The following is a 22,883-nucleotide window of genomic DNA, read 5'->3' as shown; positions in this document are numbered from 1 at the left end:
GACACTAGCTAAAGGATAACTGTGGGTGCTCCCCACCTACTCTTAACGCAACTTTCGAGAGTATATCAGCCCTAATTTGGTGAGAATAAGTCTAGCTTACTATGCTGGGCCCCCAGACCCAGACAGACCATTGTTATATACACTGCAGAGAGTGGTATATAAAGTACTGATGTCATAGCTAGTGTTTGGACTACTGTAGAGCTTCAAATAACCAACCCTACTTCCAGATATTTACCCAACTTATAGACCTAAAAAACAGTTGTAGTTTTAAGGACTGGGCAGCATTTATTTAGCCATTTAAAATTGTTTTACTGTTTGCCATCTTTGATTTCATCAGCTGATGACTTTGAAGTATCTTGTTAAAGGTGTAAAACTTTAACATTGAAACTTTATTTGGTCCCTAAAAGATATAAGTCCAGATACGATTTCTAATCTTGCTATTTATGTAAATAAAAACAACCACTCATTTTATGTGTTTCTAAATGAGAAGAAGTATAGCAAAATGTTGTGAAATAGTGAGTTTATTGGTTTCAAATTATTCATTTCTATTTTGTTTAATCATGTGTACCAGACTGAAATATTGTGAACTGTTAGATTTTTTTTTAAATGAATGATAATAGGCCTGCCCAATATTTAAAAAAAACATATGCAATATGAGATAATATTGGTAATTTTCACTATAACAGTACAACTTTTTATAGTTATAATTTTCTATTGAAAAGAAAAAAAAAATCAATATCAATCATATAAAAAAAGTATTATTAAAACCTTCCAGTCAATGTTTTACCTTTTAGTGTTCAATTACTTAGTTGTAGTTACACTTAGATGCAGTTTCTTAATTACTTGACCATCTTACACCTTCATTTTAACTCTGTATTCCAGTTTATGCACTGGACTATACAAATTTCACCAAGTATTGGTACTTGGATAATTAACATTCATCCAGTCCAGGGAATTCTTTGCAATATACATATTATGTAATTATGTTGCAGTAATGATTTATTTGGGGTATATTGTGCAGCCCTACCTTAAATCACCTGACCATCTTGGGCTTAAAGTTCTATGGTCTAACCAAACTTTAAGAAGACCCCAAAAAGTTGGTTAATCAATCAGCAAAAAAGGTTAAGTGAATTTTACATATAAGTTCCTTTTGCCTTACTTTATAGTCAGCGAGTCATCTTGGTCTGACAGTTTTATGCTCTATATATAAATAGTATATAGGTTGTCCCAGAATTGCTAAACTATTTTAGCTTAGTTCTTAAGATAATAGATCTGTCTACCCTTACATCAGTGGCACTTTTGATTGGTCTGCTTGGGTTGGATAGTTTCTTTATTGCAGACAGAGCATCTGCATAGTGTAGCATGAGATTACCTTACGTTTATATTGAGTGTTGAGTGCAACATACTATTAGTACTTTTTAAAATTTGCTGGAAAATGTGTACTAAAATGTGTATTTGGCTAATGCCAAGAAGGTTTTTGACGTGCCTTAAAAAAACACAACTGTGGCAGAAGACAGACAAAAATTCATCTCCGAGTAGAGATATAGGCAGGTGCGCAATAGTGCTTACCACTGTTGACAAAACAAAACTGCAGTCAGACAGAGATGCTAAAGAACTGGATATAACGTTATGGTTATTACTACTTAATCAATTAATCATATTATTTAAACAGTCTTGTGCTAACCCAAATGATTGGTACTCTGGGAATAAAACACCCAAGAGATCCAAGATGTTACTCATGATGTTGTCTGGGGCAAAGCCATAGAAAGTTATCCATATGTATGAAGTTACATTCTGTTGAAACAAGACCGCACAAAGTATGTTAGCTCGTGTGCCTCCCTATACCTGTGTGTGATCGTGTGTGGAGGTTGCGGTTAAATATTTGCCTGCACTCTTAAGCGAAAGACGCAAAACAAAGACCTGGCCACCAAAGTGATAAAAGACAGGAAGAGTACAAGAAAAGACAGACACAGTTAAAGGAAACTGAAAGAGGGATAGATGAGATGAAGGCGAGAGAAAGAAGAAAAATGACAGCAGGGCCAGGTTGCAGCAGGTTTCTCAGAATATATGTGTGCGCACGGCTCTTTAGGGTCTTTTCAGGGGTAGGCTTTCAGACAGACAACGAACATTTCGTGTGACAAATAGGGCACTATGATTAACGAGCCCTCCAATCCTCACAGTATTAATTAGCCGTTTGAACTTCTGTGAACTTTGCTCACATGGTTCTCTCCACCTTTTAGGTCTTCAGGTGAACTTAGATCAAAAATACACAGTCACACCCTTGCTTTTACCAAAGTTATAGATACTTGTCATTGAGAGTCATTTCACCCCCTTTGCATCTTAATTCACTTATATTTGAGTTTAGTGTTTCCCTGATTTAGACTAAATGTTTTTAGAAGATGGTGACCTCATACACCATTCATCACTTTTAAAGTTGTTCTTTAAATGCACAGCTTTTCTATGACAGTGACACAGTTGGAGCACATTTCATTGCTTAAACCTTGTTTATAAAACATTTAGTTGTCAGTTATATAAAAACCACAATGAATGAAGCAACCACCTGTAGTTAGGCCCTGTTGTACTGTTCTGGTCCAACCCACTGAGGTGTTAAAGCTTGCATGTTCAGGCACTTATGTTTCAGAGTTTCCTCTATTAAACCAAAGTAATGAACACGGCCGTTACTGCAACTTTTTTTATTGGCAACAGTCCTTTTGTAAGTTATTGGCATGCCCTGTGAAGTATGTATTCTCAAGGAGGCGGGAGCTCTGTTGTATGTGCCCTGAAGCTTAAAGCCCTTTAATTTAAAAGAATATAAAGAAGTACAAATGTTATTTTTTTCATTTTATGAAGAAGAAATATATATTAGACAGACTTTTATTTTTGCATTATCCTATAACAATTCCACAATCATGGCAAAATGAAACCGTAGCATGCTGAGCACAAGTTTCCTGCCTCTTTAGAGATTTTCTTCTAGATCTCTACTGTAATAAATGCATTGAATTGCAGGCTAGCCCTTTCTGTTGCACATAATCATCATAACTCCCATCTAATATTATTTTATGTCGAGAGCCTTTTCTAGCAAAGTGTACGTTGTATAGGAAATAATGGAGTAAGTTAGACTGCATTGTCATTTGCTTTCCTTTGCTCTTATAAGCTCATGATCTCTTCTCTCTCCTCTTAGGCGATGAAGGAGACAACTTCTATGTGATTGACCAAGGTGAAGTGGACGTAAGTGTCCGGCACACACAAACACAAACCCTCAAGTAAAATGTCCTGCCTTCTGTCTAAACAATGTCGACATGCAGTTGAAAGGGGACCCGAGAAAAGATGTCTGTATAAAGAAGTGAAGTGATGTCTTAATGTTTTTAAGATACTGTTAGGGTCATTAAACAAGCAAAATTTTAAATACCGTTCTTAATCACTTATCTTCTTTTCACATCATTCATAAAGTCCTTGCTGATACTGATAATGGCATCTGAATCAAGCACTTGTATTTTGGTGCAATAGGTTAGTCTTTATTAGTTTAATAGAGAAGGACTAGATTTAACCATTTATCACAATTGTGGTCAATGGTCAGGCTTGGTAAAAATAAAAATACAATATGATAAAGTTTTTTTAAGCTTTATACAGGCTGAATAAAGGGAAGGTCTGTTAATTCCTTAAAATCACAAAAAAAGATGGAGGTCAAATGTCTAAGGGATACTTATTTATTATATATTATCTGTATACGAAGGTAATTAAAATAAACACATTTCAGTGTGATGTTTATGTATGTTAGTCTTCACTCATCTTATCCCAAAGACAGTTTATAAAACAAGATAGTGACCCCGTTTCAAATTCTTCCTTCTCCAGTCATGTCGAGACAGAACTGCACCCCTGCATAAATGGGCTGGTTTGTATAACTGCCCTCATGTTTCGTCCTGTTCAAAGTCTAGTTCTGGTCTGATGACAATCTGAACGTGGCACTTTAGAGGTGAGCGCCCTGTGAAGGCTCCCAAATTGAGTACATCTATTGTCTTTAGCCTGACACTGATAGACCTAAGTGGAAAGATAAAACAGGAGCTGGTGGAAAGTTAAACAGGAAGTGACCTGTATCAGCTTACCTCAACGAGTAAAAACAACAACAAAGAAAAAATGGATAAGAGGGGAGAGAGAGAGGCAGGTTGATTCACTTTTTAAAGTTTCCAGCATCAGCAACCCTTTTTAAATTAAAAGTATAAAGCACGGCACTGAGATAGGGCCTTGATAGGACTTCTGCTGATTTGACTGCCATTGTTTCAGTGGTGTCTGATTGATGTGAATAAAAAAGTTACCTGAAATATTCTGAGACACATCTGAAATTGAGCCACCGTTTTTCATGAAATATCATTCAATTTTCATGCAATTTATTTAGATAAAAGTTAAGAACTGAAGTAGACATTTGATTACGAATCTCTTAAGATATCTTGCTAAACAGTAACTGTTTCAATACGTTAAATACAATACATCACGCAGTCATGGGAAAGCCAAACTAAGCCTGTCGAGACATTGTCTATTCACATTTTTGTGCAAAAGTTTTAGTCTCCTTCAATATTTTTCCACCATGATCCTTTCTGCACCAAATTTACAGCTGGCGCAGTGCAGCGAGGCTTTAACCCTGCAGCTGCAAAACTTCTAACTGTCCATACGATTTTCAGAGAAAGAAGCAGCATTTGTCCACCCAGAGAACATGTCTCCACTGCTGTCGAGTCCAAAGCTTTACACCAATCCATCAGAGGCTTATCGTTGCACCTGCAGTCCCTGGAAACAGCTGCTTGGCTATAAAAACCCTTGCATGAAGTTTTCTTTAGACTAATCCTGCGGTAATCCGAAGACATGATATGATTGGGGTTCTGTAGCCATTGGCTTTTCTAAAGTTCTCTCAGATCTGCACATTCGGTGACCCTGCTCAGATTTGCTCTGATTCTAAACCGGCCTACTACTTGGTTGCTCAGTTGCGAGTTTCAGTCTATTCAGCTTTGCTATAATGACACCACCAGTTGATTGTGGAGTATTCGGAGACATCCTGAGAGTGATCCACTCTTTCAGGAACGGCTGCACTTTCTGGATTTCATCCCCTGTGGTTTGGGAAGTCATTGCAACACCTGAGTTTAATAATTTGGAGATACAAGCAAAAAGATCTGGCAATATATTTCATGAACATATTTAGATATTAAATATATTACTTGTGGTAAATGAAACCCAATGGCTACATTTTCCTTTTCTTACCACAAACTAATTATTTTGTTAAATGTTCCTTCAAATTTGTGACCCTAGTTATGATTGCTTTGTGTTTTGCATTTTATTTTAACACATCCTAAGCTTGAATTTCAATATTTCCACCTGTTCCTAAAGTTTTCCATAAAGGCGTTTCGACTCAACAGCTGCAGCATCCTGCAGCTGCGGCTTTGGTCTGCCTCGGTTGCTCCTCCTTCGATGTGTTAAACCAGATGTGTCCTGCTCGCTAGTGAATCTGCTCCCACAGACTCTTCTCTGCCTGCACCCGAGCTGTGGGAAGACTATCCTCGACCTCACCTCCTTCCTTTGCCAAACCTCGCCCTCTTTTACATCTATTTTACCTCACATCCCTCACAGACAGCGGCTGCCTGCCAGCCACAGCCCTGGCACTAAACTGCATCAAGAAGAGTGCAGAGGTTATGAGAGTGTAGAGATGTCTGTCGTTAGACGGGGTGTAAATTTGCCAGCATCTCATAAACCGCCTGAAAGTTGCTACTAATGCAACCCAGTCTATGTCTGTACACAAATCCATTTAATTGAAGACATTTGCTTTTATGTTGGAGAAATTGTCTTAGAAGAAATTTGTCAAACAGTGGATTAAGTGCTTTAAACTTACTTATTTTGACTTATTTTGTGTAGAACATCGGAGAGCTCTAAAGCTAACAAATTCATTATAAAGCACACTTTTCTGCTTTATTCTGTCATATGCCTTTGTTTATTTAATTTTTTTTAATGTTGCTTTCTATCTACTACCAGCCAGACAACTTGATGCTTAGATTTAGTGATATTTTACATATGTAAATGTTGCAAAAATGGTTTATTTTTATATTCCTTTGCAGTGCTGTACTTTCTGTCACCTTAACTTCAAGTGAATTCCTTTTCTGTTTTTAGATTTGAAGCAAATATTTAGGGGAGTTGAATGAAAGTAGTTATTTGAAGGTCCTTCTGTAAAGACAAAATAATTACTACCTGAAAACAGGGTTGGAAATGGTTGTAAAAAAAAAATCCCACCACCAAAAACACTCTAATGCAACGTTTTTGCAACTTTCGGATAATTGTTCTCTTAAGGCTTGACGTAACCACAGTCAGCACTCTGCATCCCTTTGAACCCAATCCAGCTTATAGTGACGGATGGGTCCCCTGTGGTTCCCCTCAGAGTCTGAATAATGGCTTCCAACAATTCTGGCAATTCACAGCAGTGAGCAGAAAAAAAAGAACCCTCCTTCTGTTTCCCTCCCTCCTTTCTCTCTGTGTTATTAAGTCAACAAGATAGTGGATGGCGTGTTGACAGTTAAAACCGTAACGGTCCCAGAGACGACCCCAATGAGCCTCGCTGAGGTCGTATTGTCTGTAGATCTCTACCGGCTGGTCTAAATAGAACTCCCCATGTGTCTGCTTGTAACCAGTCGACAGGGTCAGTGTGTATGCCCTTCACTTGTGGATAGACCTGAAATAATTCAAACCTCAGTGACTGCAGGAAAGAAAAGAGAATGAACGGATAGATTCTGTTTTAATGGAAATTGTTAGAGGCTTAAGGCCTGCTAACGCTGCATGCATCTAACTTTGCAAGCTCTGTTGACTTTTTTTCCATGTCACAGCGGCTGCAGTGCATGTAGAAACTCCTACCATGCATAGGGTGAGCAAATCCTGATCTGTGTAGGACTGTGTAACGTTTTTCATCACTGTCCCTGTGTCCCAAAAATTGGAACAATGCCCGCATTTGACCGGGTCAGATTATAAAAATTACGAGAAAAAAAAATTAATCAGCCATTTTTAAATGTAAATGTAATGCTGAGGTTGGCTGTCAATGACTATGCAAAGCAGCGCTGTATTAAATGAACAACCTGCTGCTCTTAAAGATTAAATTAATAGAAAACAAAAAGCATCCAGAGGCTGTGGGATGGTTCATAACTGGACAAGGCAGTAAAAGGTGATTTTCTTAAAGCCTTTTGTAAGTTTGGATTTTTTAGATTTATTCATTTATTTTTTTAACAATTTCAGAAAGGAAAGGAGTGCGATAAACCATTCACATCCCACATTGTCCCTCTTTGCTCAAAGAGGATAATTTTCTTACTTTGTCTGTTTTCTGTTATCCTGGGATCCTACCACAGATAAAGTAAACTGTTTATTGAACTGTTTTATTTATTATGTATGTCAGAGTCCACTCTTTTTCCTTTAAATGCACCATTCCACTCACCATTTCCACTCAGCTCAAAACTGGGTGATTTAACTTGAAATCTAGATTGTATTTTACCCTAAGCGGCTGTGTTTTACTTTGACGCTGTGTCACTATTCCTATCAGACTCATGACATTGCTGATGAATCGCTGGAAGGTTCTGATCAGAATAGACCAGGGGCCTATCTGTGTGGGATCATATGCAGTCTAACCAGCAATGGGCTCTAAGTCCCTCGGGCACATATGATCCGATTTTCTATTGAATCAGATGCTAAATGCCTTCCGGATTCAGGCCTTTAGAGTAAACTAGAAAACTCCGACTGAAGCCGACAGTTTTTCTGTATTATCGGGAACAGGCAGTCTCCTTACCTGTTCTTTATCTCTGTAGGTGTATGTGAATGGGGAGCTGGTGACCAACATCGGTGAGGGAGGAAGTTTTGGTGAGCTGGCCCTGATCTATGGCACTCCCAGAGCTGCCACTGTTAAGGCCAAAACTGATCTTAAGCTGTGGGGCATCGACAGAGACAGCTACCGCCGCATCCTCATGGTACGTATGAAACTCAAACAAGTCTTCTCTATATTATATGGAACCTAAGTTTAACCTGTTGGAGTGAAGCAAATATTGCCATCATAATTCCTAAACTGAACTGCCCAAATCTCCAAAATGAAGAAAAACTTTATTATTTTGCTAGCATATTTTTGTTTTGTTCATTTATAAAATAAAATACAATCAAAATCTTATTTCTCTTGCAAAATAATTGTGATCTTTACAAACCTATTGACCTTTTTTAATGTTTTTTTCAGACCAACACAAGACTAGTGCATAATTGTTAAGTGAAATAAAAATGACACATGGCTTCATTTTTTGTTTTTTCACAAAGAAAATCTGATAATGTGTCATACCTTCGTGCTCTTATATCCATAAATTAAATCCGTCGCAGTCAGCAGCTTTAACATTTCTCTACACGGAACCATGTTGCTATAAAACAAGGTTGACCAAAAATATTTTTTAACATTTATTAATTATTTAGTTAGTTAAAAATGTGCTCTAAGTTAAAGCATTTCTAATATAAAAAAGAGTAACACTGAACAATCAGAATGCAGAAAATATTTCATACTGAGTGAATGCTGAAGCAGGGATCATATATGCACTCACACCGAACATATTCTGCAGTAGGTCTTCAACACTCATCTTTCCTGCTCTTTTTCTTCTAATATTTCCTCCCACTTAACCACTTAAAACTTCTCAAACACTTACAATACTTGCTTTCATGTAGATACGCCCACTGATGTATGCTTACGCATCTATCCTCCCATTTTGATATCTTCCTAGATCTCTTTTTAGATGAAGAAAGGGTAAAAATCAAAAGCGGAGAGGGAGTGTGTGGGGCCTGAAGGGGAGAGAAAGGGTCATTCCTAATGCCTGTACATGCACTTCCCACTCCGGGAGCTTATCTGCTAGGAATGTCTAAATGTTTAAAGTGGAAACATTAGGTGCTCTGCCCTGGCTGTCGCACTCAGATATATTTTTTTGTGCTGTTGGAATGACTAATTATTGCACATGTCTGTCTGTGTGGGACCCCCTTGCTTGCTAAACATGATCTCAGACGTCCCTAACGCTTCAACTCAAATAGATTAGTCAGACACCGATTAACCCTCCCAATTCCTGTGTGTATCTAAATTTTAATTATTGCCAGCAGTGAAAATGATTTTTCTATGTCAGAGCTCGTTGAGTTGGAAGAAGTTTTTTTTTTTTTTAAGAAGGTGGAATTCAAGCTCATTGTAAAATTGGCAGCAATCTGCCATGCACTCAGGTCCCCTCTTAAGCGCATAGTTAAAGTGACGGCCCAATCCGCCTGGGTAACCTTTCTTTGAGAGGATTCTCGCCCTCTGCAGCTCTCATTCCTTCGTTCTTTTCAGCAGCAGCAGCAGCAGCAGCAGCAAGAAGAGGGGGTAGAGGAGTTGAAAACAGAATTCAATTACATCAACCTGTTGTTAATTATTGCTGTCAATGATTTGTAAAGCTGTTTTTACAAAGTGTGGTATTCTGGCAGCGTGTTCAGCCAACACAATGAGCGTTCTCTCTTTGTGTAAGAATATGTGTGTGTTTCCCAGTGAAAAATTACGCTGAGTCGCTGTGTCTGCTGTTAGTTAGCACTGGGGTTGAAAGGTGCGCTGGCACTTCTGTTTGTTTGACTTTTGAACATCTGCTCTTCTGTCCTCTTTGTCTTCATAATCTTTAAATTTTTAAGATAAAGTGAGATTTTCCACCTTTAACAATGATTAATTTGATTTCAAGACAAACATATTAGTGTAATTTGACAAACATTTGAAATCTTTTAACACTTAATTCAATTATAACCAAATTCTAAGCTGTTACTTAGTAAAACAAACCTGTTGACTTAAGAGGAACAAAATTTGGTGATAAAGTCAGTAATCACTACTAGGAAAAACTTACACTTTGCTCGTAGAGGCACAATAAGAACAGAAAAGGAACTCCATTGCTTTGATCCATTCTCTATAGTGCCATGGGTGTTTATAAAAAATCAATCCACATTTTAGGTATCAATTTTAATAGACCCTTAAGCTAAAATTAAATGAAACTAGTAGGTGAAGCTAATAACTATCATGCTTACATATACACGTCACAGTCTTCTTTCCATGTACAGGAACCTTGCTTCTGTTAGCGCGCCCCAGGGCAGCTGTGGCTACAATGTGGCTCACCACCATCAGTGTGTGAATTGATTGAAGGGGTGAATGATTGAGTGTAGTTGGGTTTGCCCCCCTGTATTATAAATCTGTTGTTCCCTCAGGCTTTACTTGCTCCCCTGCTTGGTTTGCTTGTTTCCTTATGTAATTTTAATAACTTTGTATACACCAGTAATAGTGATACATAAGGTGACACAGCTAAGAGCACAACCATGACACCCTGTGGTCGATACATTAACATACTGTCTATAGAAATCAGGAGACCCCAAGAATTGCTTCTCTACCTGTTTACACTAATCTGTTCAAATAACGCAACACGATGTCCAACCAAAACGCACCACAATGGGGGAGCTAAATAATGTTAGCCAAAACAAGGCTCAATGAGGCAAAGCCTCATTCAAAAGAATTTGGACTTTAAGCATTGAACCAGGTGATTCAACCAAAAATAGTTACATAACCTTAAAATTTGTGCATTGATCTGCTAGAATGCCAGTTTGATCTTGGTTCAAGTTATATTTGGCACTAGGTTCAACATTAAGATACCCTTCTTTTTATGGTATTGCATTTTTTTGGGTATATTTTGTCACTTTTGAAGAAACCAACTCCAGAGTCTTCATTAGAGCTCCTTCAACAACAAATAGCCCTGATTTGCTAAATTTTAGACATATCTATGCAGCAGTACAGTGTTAATTTTATAATCTTAAAAGAAACCACTTTTAATTTTATCCGAACACTCAAAGTATGCAACATTGGTGGATCCCTGAATTATACATACATCGAACAGGTTCTGATGTTTCACATCTGTTGCAGTTAGATCTACTCCAGTCCGCTTTTCAGATATTCAGCATCTGTGTGTATACCAAAAACAGTGTGAATACTGCTTGATTAATGATCAATCAGTATGGTTTCAATGGACATTTAAATGTTGCCTAACTTTCCTTTGTTACACTCAGTCCAAGCAACAAAACCTATTCTGCCCCTAATCTATGAGTGTGGAGAAGCAGTTGATTGCAGATACAGAATTTATTGGTTAACAACAAACTAGAAGAGTGCACATAAAAATAATTATATTAACATAACCAATATGTGGTTGCAGTATGATGAAACACCTGATTATGTAGTAAGTGAAAAATTCAGTGTATCACACAGAGCTGGTGTACACGGAACAGGCCTTCAACAAATGATCGCATATTTTACATGATTACAGGATTTTGTTTACAAACACAAGAGCTTATGCTTACAAATAGATCTGTTTTGTATTATTATGGTGTTCCCTGCGGAGGGGACCACTCTCTATGATTTTGGACAGCAAGCAGATGATTACCTTAGATCAAACAGCGTATGCAAACTGAAATAAATAAAATCAGATCGCAGCTACACCAAAGTTACTGTCAAATGAAACACTGCAGTGTGTGTTTGCAACATGTTTACAAATGAAATGCTGGAATTATCTTAACTGATGGGAATAAAATGTCAAAGGCATTGCAAGCTTTGTTCCCTACAGGTTTACGGATGTACAGTTTAAAAAATTCCACTGAGACAATGTTTTGCTATTTGTTTGTTGGTGCTTGTCTTTATTTAGCCAACAAAATATATTTAAAATGCATACTATCTTAGGCTGTGTAAATTTAGCTTAAATTGAGAAAATGAAAATCAGACCTGGTCAGCCCTTTTATCCACCCTAAACATCTTTCAACCATATGTATACATCAATGGATGTCCTTATGGAGGCATATTTTCACCATTTACTTTTCAACCATGTTTTTGCATTGTTTGGACACAAGGCTACGTAATGTTTTTTAAGACTCGTGAATGAAAATTTGATCGAGAGATGAACAGAGTTCCCCCACTTTCAAGCCAAATCTGTGTTAGCGATGAAAAACGTCTTTAAATATCACTTTTCACTGACAAATCCCCAAAAATATTCTTCATAGAAAAGTAATCTAATCATATTAATAATTAAATACAGTTTGTAAAAACAGAAATACAAATCAGGAAAGCTTCCTCAAGTAAAAATGTCTTCAACTACCTTAACTTCTTTTATCGTTAGATTGATCGGTGAATAAATAGTTGGTAGCCTGGTTGGTCAACCATAATCTCTGCCAAGAAAATAAGTTGATTATCAAATTATTAGCTTTATAATAAACAACTTTAAATGATGAACATGTTGACAAAGCTAACATGTCATTGTATTAATGTTGTAAAGCAAAGCCAAGGCATCCCTTCAAACCTTACTACACCCACACATCACACCACTTTCTTTATTCAAGAGTTGAGCAAACAGTGTAATACCAGTCCTTGTAGTAAACACACTCTCCCTATTGTGTTGCCATCAGTCATACAATACCAGCGTTGCTGTGTCATCTTGGTATTTAAACAGACACAGTTACATCCAAAGCCATTATCAAACTGACAGACCACTGTCAACAAACAGAACAGAAGACGAAAGGAAACCAGAGTAAATTATACCAAAGAAACCAGGAGCGATGAAGGTTGAGAGAGCGGTGATGTGTCACATTGGATAGAGATGAAGGTGATACAGATGAGGCTTAAGATACAGTTGGATTAGTCTGGCTTCACTCCACACCTCAAGGCTTTGATGATTCCACCTCAAAGACAGCAAACAGACAAAAAGGCTGGTTCATCTTTAACCACATGAATGGCAAAGACATTAGGTAGTAGAGAAGTAGGACATTTTTAGTCATGGTCGTGTGCTGGAGCCCTCCCATGTAGACAGGACGGATTAGGATAGATGCCGATGTAGACGCGTGCAAGAAAATCTGTCATTGAGAGTGTCGTATTTTTCATTTAGTAACTTGGAAATGCAAGTCCTACATGACATACATTACTTTGGCCCACCCTGCTGGTCCTGCTGCAGTCACATAAATCAGACATACTGTATATGTTTTTAGGTTTGCATGACATGCATTTAAAATCTTAAAGCTTTGCAGAAAGGCTGTGAACATTGCAGAGCCTATTGGTGTGGGTTTTAATGTGCATGTGAAAGTTTCAGAGTAGAGGATCCCGCATACGTTCGCTTAATGCTAAAAAATGTGTCCCCGCTAAGATAGCAACATAATATAAGTGGCAGAACTAAAAACAGACTTGCCTGCACACACTCAAATCATGCATCCAGGAGGGAGGCAGAGCAGTCTACAATTCCTTTAATCAAGTTGTTTACGATCCTCAGTTTGACGTTGACTCACTTGGGAAGATTTTTTTCTCCTTTTAAGACAAAATGTGGAAATTATATGAAATTAGAGGCAGCAGCAGTACGTGAGCACTTGTGCTGAAGATACCCCAAGCCTCAATATATATATCACTTATATTTGCAAAAAGGAGATAGAGGATGGACCAGATTTTAACTCCTCATTGGAGTATATTTTTTTCTGATGATGCAGGAATCCCTGAGTGGCTCTGCTCAGTGAAGAAGAAACATAGTTAGGGAAGGGGTCCTGTGGGTCTGGATTTGTCAGAAAGCACCTGATATTCGTGGCATAGACGGGGAGGGGAAAGTCCCCTGCCTGGTGGGCGGGGGAGGCCACACACACAGACACACACATGCAATAAACCTTAACCCATATTCCATACAAACCTCCCTAAGCATGACCCCATGAACTATAATATGTCAATCTTAAATAAACTTGTATTATTGTTTATTTTTGTAAGCACTGCACGTTTATTTCTCTATTATGGATGGCCATTAGAGATGTGCAAGATACAAAAAAAAAATAACTAAAATATGATTACTTAATTGTACGTTTGGCTGACTCTTACTTTTACTAATCTTTAGTAATAAAAAAGCATTGCAAAATAAATCAGGATGTGCATTTTGAAACCGAGCCACTCCAAGAAGACTGAAGTAAATAGCAGAATAATGAAATAGTAATTTGATGCACTACTAGTTGATTTATGGCAATATTAATAGTTAATGTGGTGTTTTTCTTTTTCTTGCAGGGAAGTACTCTGAGAAAGAGAAAGATGTACGAAGAGTTCCTCAGTAAGGTCTCCATCCTTGGTAAGTTTATTTATCAGAGGATAACATCCAAAAACAAGTTATAAAGGCAATCTCACATTTTTGTCACAAATTTCGGTGTTTATCATTGAGATTTTCAATTTATAAGTAATTTGAGAAAGGATACAACGCTTTTTATAAATAAGAGACGGAAACGTTTGCGGTCCATTTTTATTTTGCCTCCTTTATTGTTATGCGAAAAATACATACAAGCACAATCGGTTTCCTTCAGAAGTCATTCAGTTTTGACTCTGCCCATGTTAAATCAAATTATAAGTTTAAATACAGCCATTTTAGTGAGGTCTCTGAGGATTTTGAGAAAACAATTACTCTGGCCTGAGTAAAGAATGGCTTATATTCAGCCGGTTTTAAATCCTGCTGTGCATCTACTAGCTGGTACAAGAAATGCAACTTACATCAACTAAGTTTTAGCCTTGCCTCAGACCTTCCTGTTGTTTTAAAAATTTTTTTTACATCTTTGGTGATCCCCCAAATGTTTTTGTCTGATCTGCTTCAGCCCTCTGCATCTTTTCTTCCCTTAAGACTCTTTCTCAGTTTTTACCCCTAAGCTAATAAATTAATGTTGCACATTCAGCATAAAAACTCACACAATGTTAAGCCATCTCTGTCTCCTGAGGTGTTGACTTTCATTGCTTTGTTTTGTGCTCAATTCCTTTTGTTTTACATCTTTTAGGTTTTTATTTTCCATTTGTGTGCAGCACTTTGTCCAAATGTGTTGTTTTAAAGCTTTACACAAATAAAAGCATTTTATAGGCCAAGGAGCAAGCACTAACCCTTGTCAGATTTTATTATAAAACAATGCAAAATGTATAGCCTATTCTTCCAACTCTCACTTGTCTGTCATATAAAGTCCAATTAAAATCATGAAACTCTGTGGTATCATCGGGAGAAAGGTTGCATAAAAAAACTACAGTAGGTCTATTGTGTCCTCTTTAATGAATCAGCAAAAAATGGGTGTCTTTAGTATGTGTAATAATAGCCTGTGGTGCAAGTTGATTTCAAAAGGCCTAGAATCCAGGGTCCGGGCAGTTAAATTTATGTATATTATAGCTTATCCCACGTAAACAGCGGCATACGCTGTCACACGGGGCCTATAGCTGAGTAAGGTCTGTGTTTACAGTCCTAATCTACTCACACTGTTCGCCCGTAAGCCCCGCCACGCTCTGTAATGTCTCTTGTGTGGACAATTAAAGTATAGGGGGTTAGGATAAGCTCCTCTTTCCTGCTGGAATTTGGATAACACCCAACCTACACAGGCCACTGGATTTAAAGGGAAGGCAAATGAGATTCATTCAGACCTTCAAATTGAGGTGCAATTGAAAGTGACGTTCCATCCCTTTCCACTTGATCGTGTGTGCCGGGTGTATAGCGTAAGGCTGTGCCCCCTGTACAGAGTTATTAGCTGGGTGAGTAAACACATACACTCAGTTCAAGACTTAGGAGATTGTCTCTCTGAAGTCGGCCCTCTTTAATTCTCCTCCCTTTTTCACAGCTTTGTTAAGGATTGAATTCAGGAACCCGCCTCCCTCGTCGAAGCGGAATACCGCCCTTCCATGCCCCCTTTCCGCTGCTTTGCCTCTCTGCTCACCCTCCATCAAACGCAGCAATGTCAGGAGGCGGGAGTGTTTTTGTTTGTCTCTGATTTCAGAGATAGCCACGAAATTGGGTGCAAGCCCTTGATGTTTTGGTGTTAAGTGAGAAATAACAAATGTTTGTCACACTCGCGCTTAAACAAGCTTCAGCGTCCCAGCGGTGAGTTCCCTGGATGTTTACAGCGAGGCGATACAAGTGGGTGCAGGCTCCGTGAAGCGTAAAATGTAGCTGCTTCAGCCAAGACATCTCTATATCGTGTTACGTCCCTTGTCGTTAAGGATCACCTCTCTGCAGGACCTGCTGCCTTTTAGGTTGCAGCCAGACAGAAGACATCCATCTGGGTCCGGCAGACAGCATGGCCCCACTGGAGAGGACACTGGACACCTCCAAACTCCCTGGCCTATCCCAGTTAATCCTAAATGCCTACACGGTTATACACACAGATAAATAAACACAACAGGATCAGTTAGTGAGCACGTCAGGAGACAATGCTTCCAGACAAAGAGATTCCGCCACAGTTTTACGCCTCTAACTCGTGTCTTAGTCAAATAAAAACAATGAATCATCTTTTCATCTAGACAAAGCTGAGGATGAGGAGTGTTTTCACTGCAGATAAGTCACATTCCACATGCAGATGGATGGACTGGGAAAGATTAGCCCACACTGATCTGCTGAAGTGTGAAAGAAGGATGAGATCATTTGGTCAAACATCTGTGTGGAGATGCGCAGTTATTTGTGGCCGATCCTCCTTCCTTTAACATCAAATTTTGCGTGGCTTTAACCTCTTTTGGTTGAAGCATTGCTTTTCTGAGGAGAGATGTGAAACCATCCGCTTGGGTTTCTGTGAAATAACCAGCAGCTTCTAGGAATATCTCGGGCTAACCACGTCAACGTCTCAGTGGTTGGATAGTTGGAAAGACCAACTGGCTGCATCTGAAACTACTCCTAAAAACTGAAAGTAGATACCAGTATAATTTTTAGTGGATTTTTTTTTAAGCTTGATTTATTAAACAGTAAATCCTCAATTTTCTATAATGTTTAGGAAATATTTGCTTTACAATTGATCAGAACCTAAACCTAAATGGAGCTGAATTTGAATTACTTTTCTTTCTTCTTGAACATTGCTTTAGGCTGAACCTGAAGATTCACTGCCCTTTAAAAGTATTAATTCCCCTTTAACTTTTTTTGTTGTCTTACAAACACTTAGAGAAGTTAATCTCTTCTTCACTCTATAGTTTTCTGCAGCCTTTTAACTGATATTTTTGTCTTGCAAGGATTTACCTTTATTTTAATCCATCTAGCATCCCCTCCAAAAAAGAAACACATTCCCTCTGCATTATGCTGCCACCAGCGTGCCTCATCATTGGAATGCCATTTTCAGTCTTTGTGACCAAAAATAGTTTTCCTTTCGTCTGACCTGACTTGCACCACACACAAAAAGCATTCATCATCAGCTGTAATAATTGCTTTCATCTGCCATATTTGACCACATAGATGAACCTGCACTTCCCTCAGTGACTAAAGCTAAAACTCAGCGATATTCAACATTAACACCAATAAAAAGAAGCCCTATAACATTCTCTTTGCTGGTGTAACTTAAAAAAAAGTAATTTATAGCTTTATATTTCAGAATTACTTTCTCCCTGCTAGGTTATTGGAGTTACCCAAGGAAAAGTTGTGCGCTTTTATGGTTTAATTAGTTCATACGTTTGAAACGTTTTTGGTTTTAACATAAAATCCTAATAAAGATTGTGGCTTTAATTGAAGAAAATGGGAAAATGTGCACAGGGTTTGAATTCTTGTTCAAGTTGCTATTTTTAGCAGGCTGTCTCTAATACTGTATCCTATTGCTGGATAAGATACTTTTTTGGGGATAAACCATATCTGTCACCACAAGGCAACGTAAGCAAAACAGATTTGGGGCTTTATTTTAAGGTGTTTAAGCTCCCTGGGCCTCCATGAAATAAGGGAGTAGTCAAAGGATCTGAATGCTAATGGTTCCTGATGAATAACTGGATTAGTCTGGAATGTGATTTATCCCACCACCTCCCTGGAGACCCAAGAAGACAGCCTCCATGATCATGCAGCAGAAACTGCATGAAGATGAGTTGGTGAATCCACTATTTTTACTGTTTCGTCTTCCTCATTCACAGAGTCTTTGGATAAGTGGGAGCGCCTGACTGTGGCTGATGCTCTGGAGCCTGTTCAGTTTGAAGACGGGGAGAAGATTGTGGTGCAGGGAGAGCCTGGAGATGACTTCTTCATTATTACAGAGGTGAGATCCGCCATGGCTGTTGGCTGCTAGCCTCTAAACTGTAAGCGCTGACATGTAGGATATGAGAGCATGTTTATGTCACCAGGTGGTCAAAGGGGCTGATGTTCATGTCATTAAGCTCAAGCCCTGGAAAAAAAGGCTTTGCTGAAATTAGAGCTGATTTTAGTTTATTGCCACCAGCAGACAGATTACCTGCCCCAGCCCTCAACCACAGTTCCTGTCCAAAGTACAGCGCCCGAGTCACACTGCTGGTTTTGTGTAAAAGAGGCCCCTGGCATGGCTTCTTGGAGGCCCCTCTGCTTGTCATCCTAACACTCTTTGATTAACTCCATACTTGCATAGCTTTCACCAGGGTCAGGCAGGAAGATCCTGTCTGGAAAGCTGGTGATGGGAAACCCGGCCTCTTCTCTCTTTTCCTTCCCTATTTAGACTTTGCTGCAGGTGAAACTCACTTTGTTACAAGTCGGATAATGTTTGTCCATCAGGAGCGTTTCTTAGCACTGCTTTGATTACAGTATGTGAGCTAAGGTAAGGTGGCTGTATGTCAGTCCTTATCCCTGTTTTACTGAATCTGACCCTTTCTTATCAGTTCTACCCTACACCACACTCTTTCTTTCTTCTACATTTCTTCCAATTATTTTTCCACTCTCATCACTATGCATACTTTCAAACTCCCTCCATGTATCTGGAACAATTCATTTTCCTGCAGTGCAACATGTGTAAAAATATAAATATAATTGATTCTGTTTTTACTTTACTCGTATAGTTTCATCATTTTATTTCCAGCTTTAATGCATCAGAAAGACAGTGTGTTTTAATATATAGATACTACTGAGTGGGAGATGATATTACATAAATTGCAATGTGATATTATTGCTTGTGACACCTTTGACCTTTAGAAATGTGGACCCTTTTCTCTATGGAATGGGGATCTGCTGCACAGAGCTGTGCAGTGTGAATAATGATACTGCTATAATAATAAAGCTAATACACCATAGGAAATATTCAGTTTTTTTTTTTTTTTTGTAGATTTTTTTTCCGATTTGTTCATTTTTCTTATGATATAAAATGGGTTTAATAAAAAAAAAAAAAATAATCTGCTTTTATTGAAGGATGGACATCTTAACAGGTTGTCTTACTCCCTTCAGCTGAACTTTATTGTGAGCAATGAAAAATGAAGTCAAATTCATTTATTGTGCACCAGACTTGGCCTATAAAGCTGAGTCTATTCTAAGTTGCTTTTGGTTTTCATCCACTAGTCCATGACTTCAGTCTGTGTAACGTTGGCCTCAGCCCTAAGTCTAGCTGTGTGATATTTATAATGGTTTTCTTTGTTGTATGTTCAGCCCACCTAATTGTTTCATGTTTCACCCCCTCAGAATTTGAATGAGATAAATGTCTGGGCTTTTGCTTGGTCATTCTGGGCCAGAAAATAAAATAAAATCTAGAGTCTGATCATCAATAATCTTTGATTAAAGTCCACAATCAAAAACTAAAATTAAAAGGATTGCATAGCAGCATAACAGCTGCTTAACTGACTGTGCAGCAACCAATTTCCCTAATATCCAACACCCAGGATCTAGCTACAGTAAAGGGAAACACAAAAAAAACAACAGTGTGTTTTCTGTCATAACTTCTATAAGAAAGGCACACATGCACTTATAAATAATAAACAAAAGAGATTTCAGGGCATTTAATTGCATCTGGATCAAACTCTAAACTTTTCATCATTTCTTTTTTATGTTCCAATTACAAACTTCAGTGGGTTTTGTTGGGATTTCTTGACAAAGAAATTAACATCAAGCTGCTAAGAAGCCCCGGGTAACTCTGGAGGAGCTGCAGTTCTAATGGGGAATTTTAAGCTTTTGAGAAGCGAGCATCACCTGCTGTATGATGACAAACTGACTCAGTATTACATTACTGCATTAAGATGTATTTTATTATACGTTGAATATGTGAGTTAAAAATTATTAGACTCCAAACTGTCCTTTGGGATATGAATATTGCCAAATGCTGGGGAAGATTCTCAGTTATCCAGGTCATAGTCATTCCAAAAGAGTTAAGTCCAGTGGATTGTTGTTTTTTTTTTAACTTTTTTGGAATGAATATTGCAAGAATCTATATATTTTTTTCAGCCTATTCAGGGGTGGGGATCATTCACTCTTGGAAGGGAAGGCAAAGCTTGTCAGAGCTGATGGGAAGATGGATAAAGCTAATTATAGGGCAATCCTGAAAGAAAACCTGTTAGAGGCTGCAAAGACTTACGACTAGGGCGGAGATTCACTTTGCTGCAGGACAACGAGGCTAAAAATACAGCCAAAACTAGTATGGAAGAGCTCAGATCAAAGCACATATACGTGTCAGAATAACCCAGTCAAAATCAAGTCTGGGGTCTAATTGAGAAGCTGTGGCAACACTTGATAATTTATGTTCAACCTGACTGAACATGAGCTCCGCTGCAAAGGAAAGGAGTTAAAAATTTTGGTGTTCAAAGAGAACAGAGGCATTTCAGTAAAAGTATTTTCTCAGAAGAACAGTAATACACATGAATACTGAATTTTGATAGGCTAAAAATGCTAAAAAAAAACAACATCTTTTTCCTTCCACCCTACAATTACTGAATGGCCTGCTTTATCTTGGTCATCACTTGGTTGTCATGCAACAATATCCATGAAGGTTGAAGCAGAATAAGAACTTTAAGCTTTTTTTTTTTTTTGTATTGTTTTTTACCAGTTGGTCATGTCAAAGGCTTCCAAATTTAGCTTCAGACATCCCTCAAAGGTCAGTTAGACGGAAATTGCATGACTCACCAATCTCAGACTGTGTAAACGTCAAAAAGAGAAAAATTTGGAAAAATATGTGGTTGACTCTGGGGAATAACAGATAAAGATAAAAGTGGGAGCAAAGAGGGAAGATATTTTACGAGTCAGCACACAAGTTTTAGCTTGTGCTTATCACAAATCAGCCACTCTTATCATTAAAGAGGAAGACTGATTTAAACAAGATTCATGCCAGTTTCCTGCTTTAAATCTTTGGGTCCTGAACACACCCACTGTTTTTTCCACCTACTTCTGCGCCCAGTAGCAGTTCAGTTCTGTCTGTAAGATCATGTCTCATGGCGGCCCGACTTTCCCAGAGCGGAGTGGACCGAGCTGGAATGCGTTTTGCTGACTTTCACACGGGGTCAGTGGACCCAGCCTCCCAGGAGGGAGACGAGAGCGAGGAGGAGACAGACGGAGGCATAGGCAGAAGAAGATGAGTAAAGGAGGGCAGGACATGTGGGCAGACCACAAAATAAAGGAGGGAGAGAAGGATTTTAAAAGTGTGAGCAATTTGCAAGAAAAGCTTCCTACTCTCACTGTCTTCGCTTTTAAAAAAATTTATTTTCATCTGCACATATTTATTTCTCATCCCTTATAGTTATTACAATATATATGGCTGAGATGATTTTCTCATATTTCCCTTGTGTCCTAACCTGTTAGCTCACACTATCCACGTTAGTTTGTCTGTTATTGGTGGATCAGTTTCAGGAAAATAACCCATAAAGCCCTTTAAAAAGAAGCAATTAGAGACATGAAATTCTGATTTTGTTTGGCCTGGATAGAGGACTAAGGCCTTTATGAAAAGTGAAGTTTACATTTCATTCTTAGACTGTACAAACAAGTCCTCACAGACTCAGGAGGGCACAAAGTGTCAGATCTCAACTTCCTTAACATCAGCGGCTTCTGCTTCTTTTTCCACTCCCTTTATTTTCCTCTCATTTTGCCTCTGGACAAAAAATTCGAGACTTGCCATTTTGGAAATGAAACAAAAAAAAATCTTTGTTAGAAATAGGAACAGGAATGAAAAGAAGCAGAAGAACAAAAAGTAGGCGTTTGTTTCGAAAAAAAATTTATAAAATGGCGCAATTAGAAAAATCATCTTGCATTTTAAACTTAGTTGGAATTTGGGGCAGGCTTTGGTGGTGCAGTGGTTAGCGCACCGGCCTATTGTCATTTGCCGCATGTCTCTCCCCCTCTCTCATACCCCCTTTCCTGTCAGCCTACTGTCCACTAGTGCCGTAAAAAACAAAAAAAAAAAACTTAGTGTGAATTAAGCCGGGCTTAAACTGTGTGATTTTTTTGCCCTTTTCGGGGCGACTTTCTAGTTGTGCAAGAATTTTCTAATTGGGCCGACTTTCAGCCTGATTGTGCGTCGTGTAGTGTACAGGGGCTAATGAGGGCTGATCAGCTTCTCACAACCACCTCCTGATCAGGAATCGTGAGGTCGGGAGAAAATCCAATGTTTGATTTTCAGCACAAAATTGCACAAATTACCAAGGCAGAGCATTTCACTATAGTGAGCTTATTATTCTTCTACTCATTTGGAGTCAGAGTAGCTCCATCTCACTGCGGAGCTGAGTCCAGCGTAGTTTTTAGATGTACAGTGTGAGCAGCTAGATCGCACCAGACTGTCGTGCAGAACATAAATCTGAGCTGTGAGCTCACACTGTACGACTAAACCCTGTTGTTTCGTCGTACAGTATGAGCTGTAGCTGCGTGCAACGATTGAAAAAACCCCACTGTATGCCCGGCTTTAGATTTACTGAGTTTTGTTCTTCTTAGACTGATTACTTTCACTGTATTTGAACTAAGAGTTTCAGTGCAAATATCATTAAATGCAAATGCATGCCACACTTTTCAGATATATGTAGAGCATTTTTAACCATGTATCCTTGTCCCTTTATATTACCTTTATGAGTTACATAAAATGCAAAATAAAAGTTTAGCAGTTTTAATGTGACACAACTTTACCCTATAGCTTAAAGTCCACACATCCATCCATCCATCCATCCATCC

The 22,883-nt window shown here is 38.4% G+C and overlaps 1 protein-coding gene across 2 annotated transcripts in view; it reads left to right on the top strand.

Annotated features, from left to right (window-relative positions):
* prkar1b (protein kinase, cAMP-dependent, regulatory subunit type I beta) overlaps positions 1-22,883 on the top strand; it is an 88,535-nt gene that overhangs the window by 56,934 nt on the left and 8,718 nt on the right. For both annotated transcript variants that reach the window (XM_015391223.1, XM_015391224.1), the window contains 4 exons: positions 3,182-3,228; positions 7,821-7,979; positions 14,099-14,159; positions 17,924-18,045. In XM_015391223.1, the coding sequence (XP_015246709.1) occupies positions 3,182-3,228; positions 7,821-7,979; positions 14,099-14,159; positions 17,924-18,045 (389 nt within the window). The remainder of the gene's footprint in view (positions 1-3,181; positions 3,229-7,820; positions 7,980-14,098; positions 14,160-17,923; positions 18,046-22,883) is intronic.

The sequence above is a fragment of the Cyprinodon variegatus genome, unplaced genomic scaffold (assembly GCF_000732505.1).
Source record: "Cyprinodon variegatus isolate N-32 unplaced genomic scaffold, C_variegatus-1.0 Scaffold529, whole genome shotgun sequence".
Taxonomy (NCBI): domain Eukaryota; kingdom Metazoa; phylum Chordata; class Actinopteri; order Cyprinodontiformes; family Cyprinodontidae; genus Cyprinodon; species Cyprinodon variegatus.
This window is presented reverse-complemented; position numbering and strand designations above follow the sequence as displayed.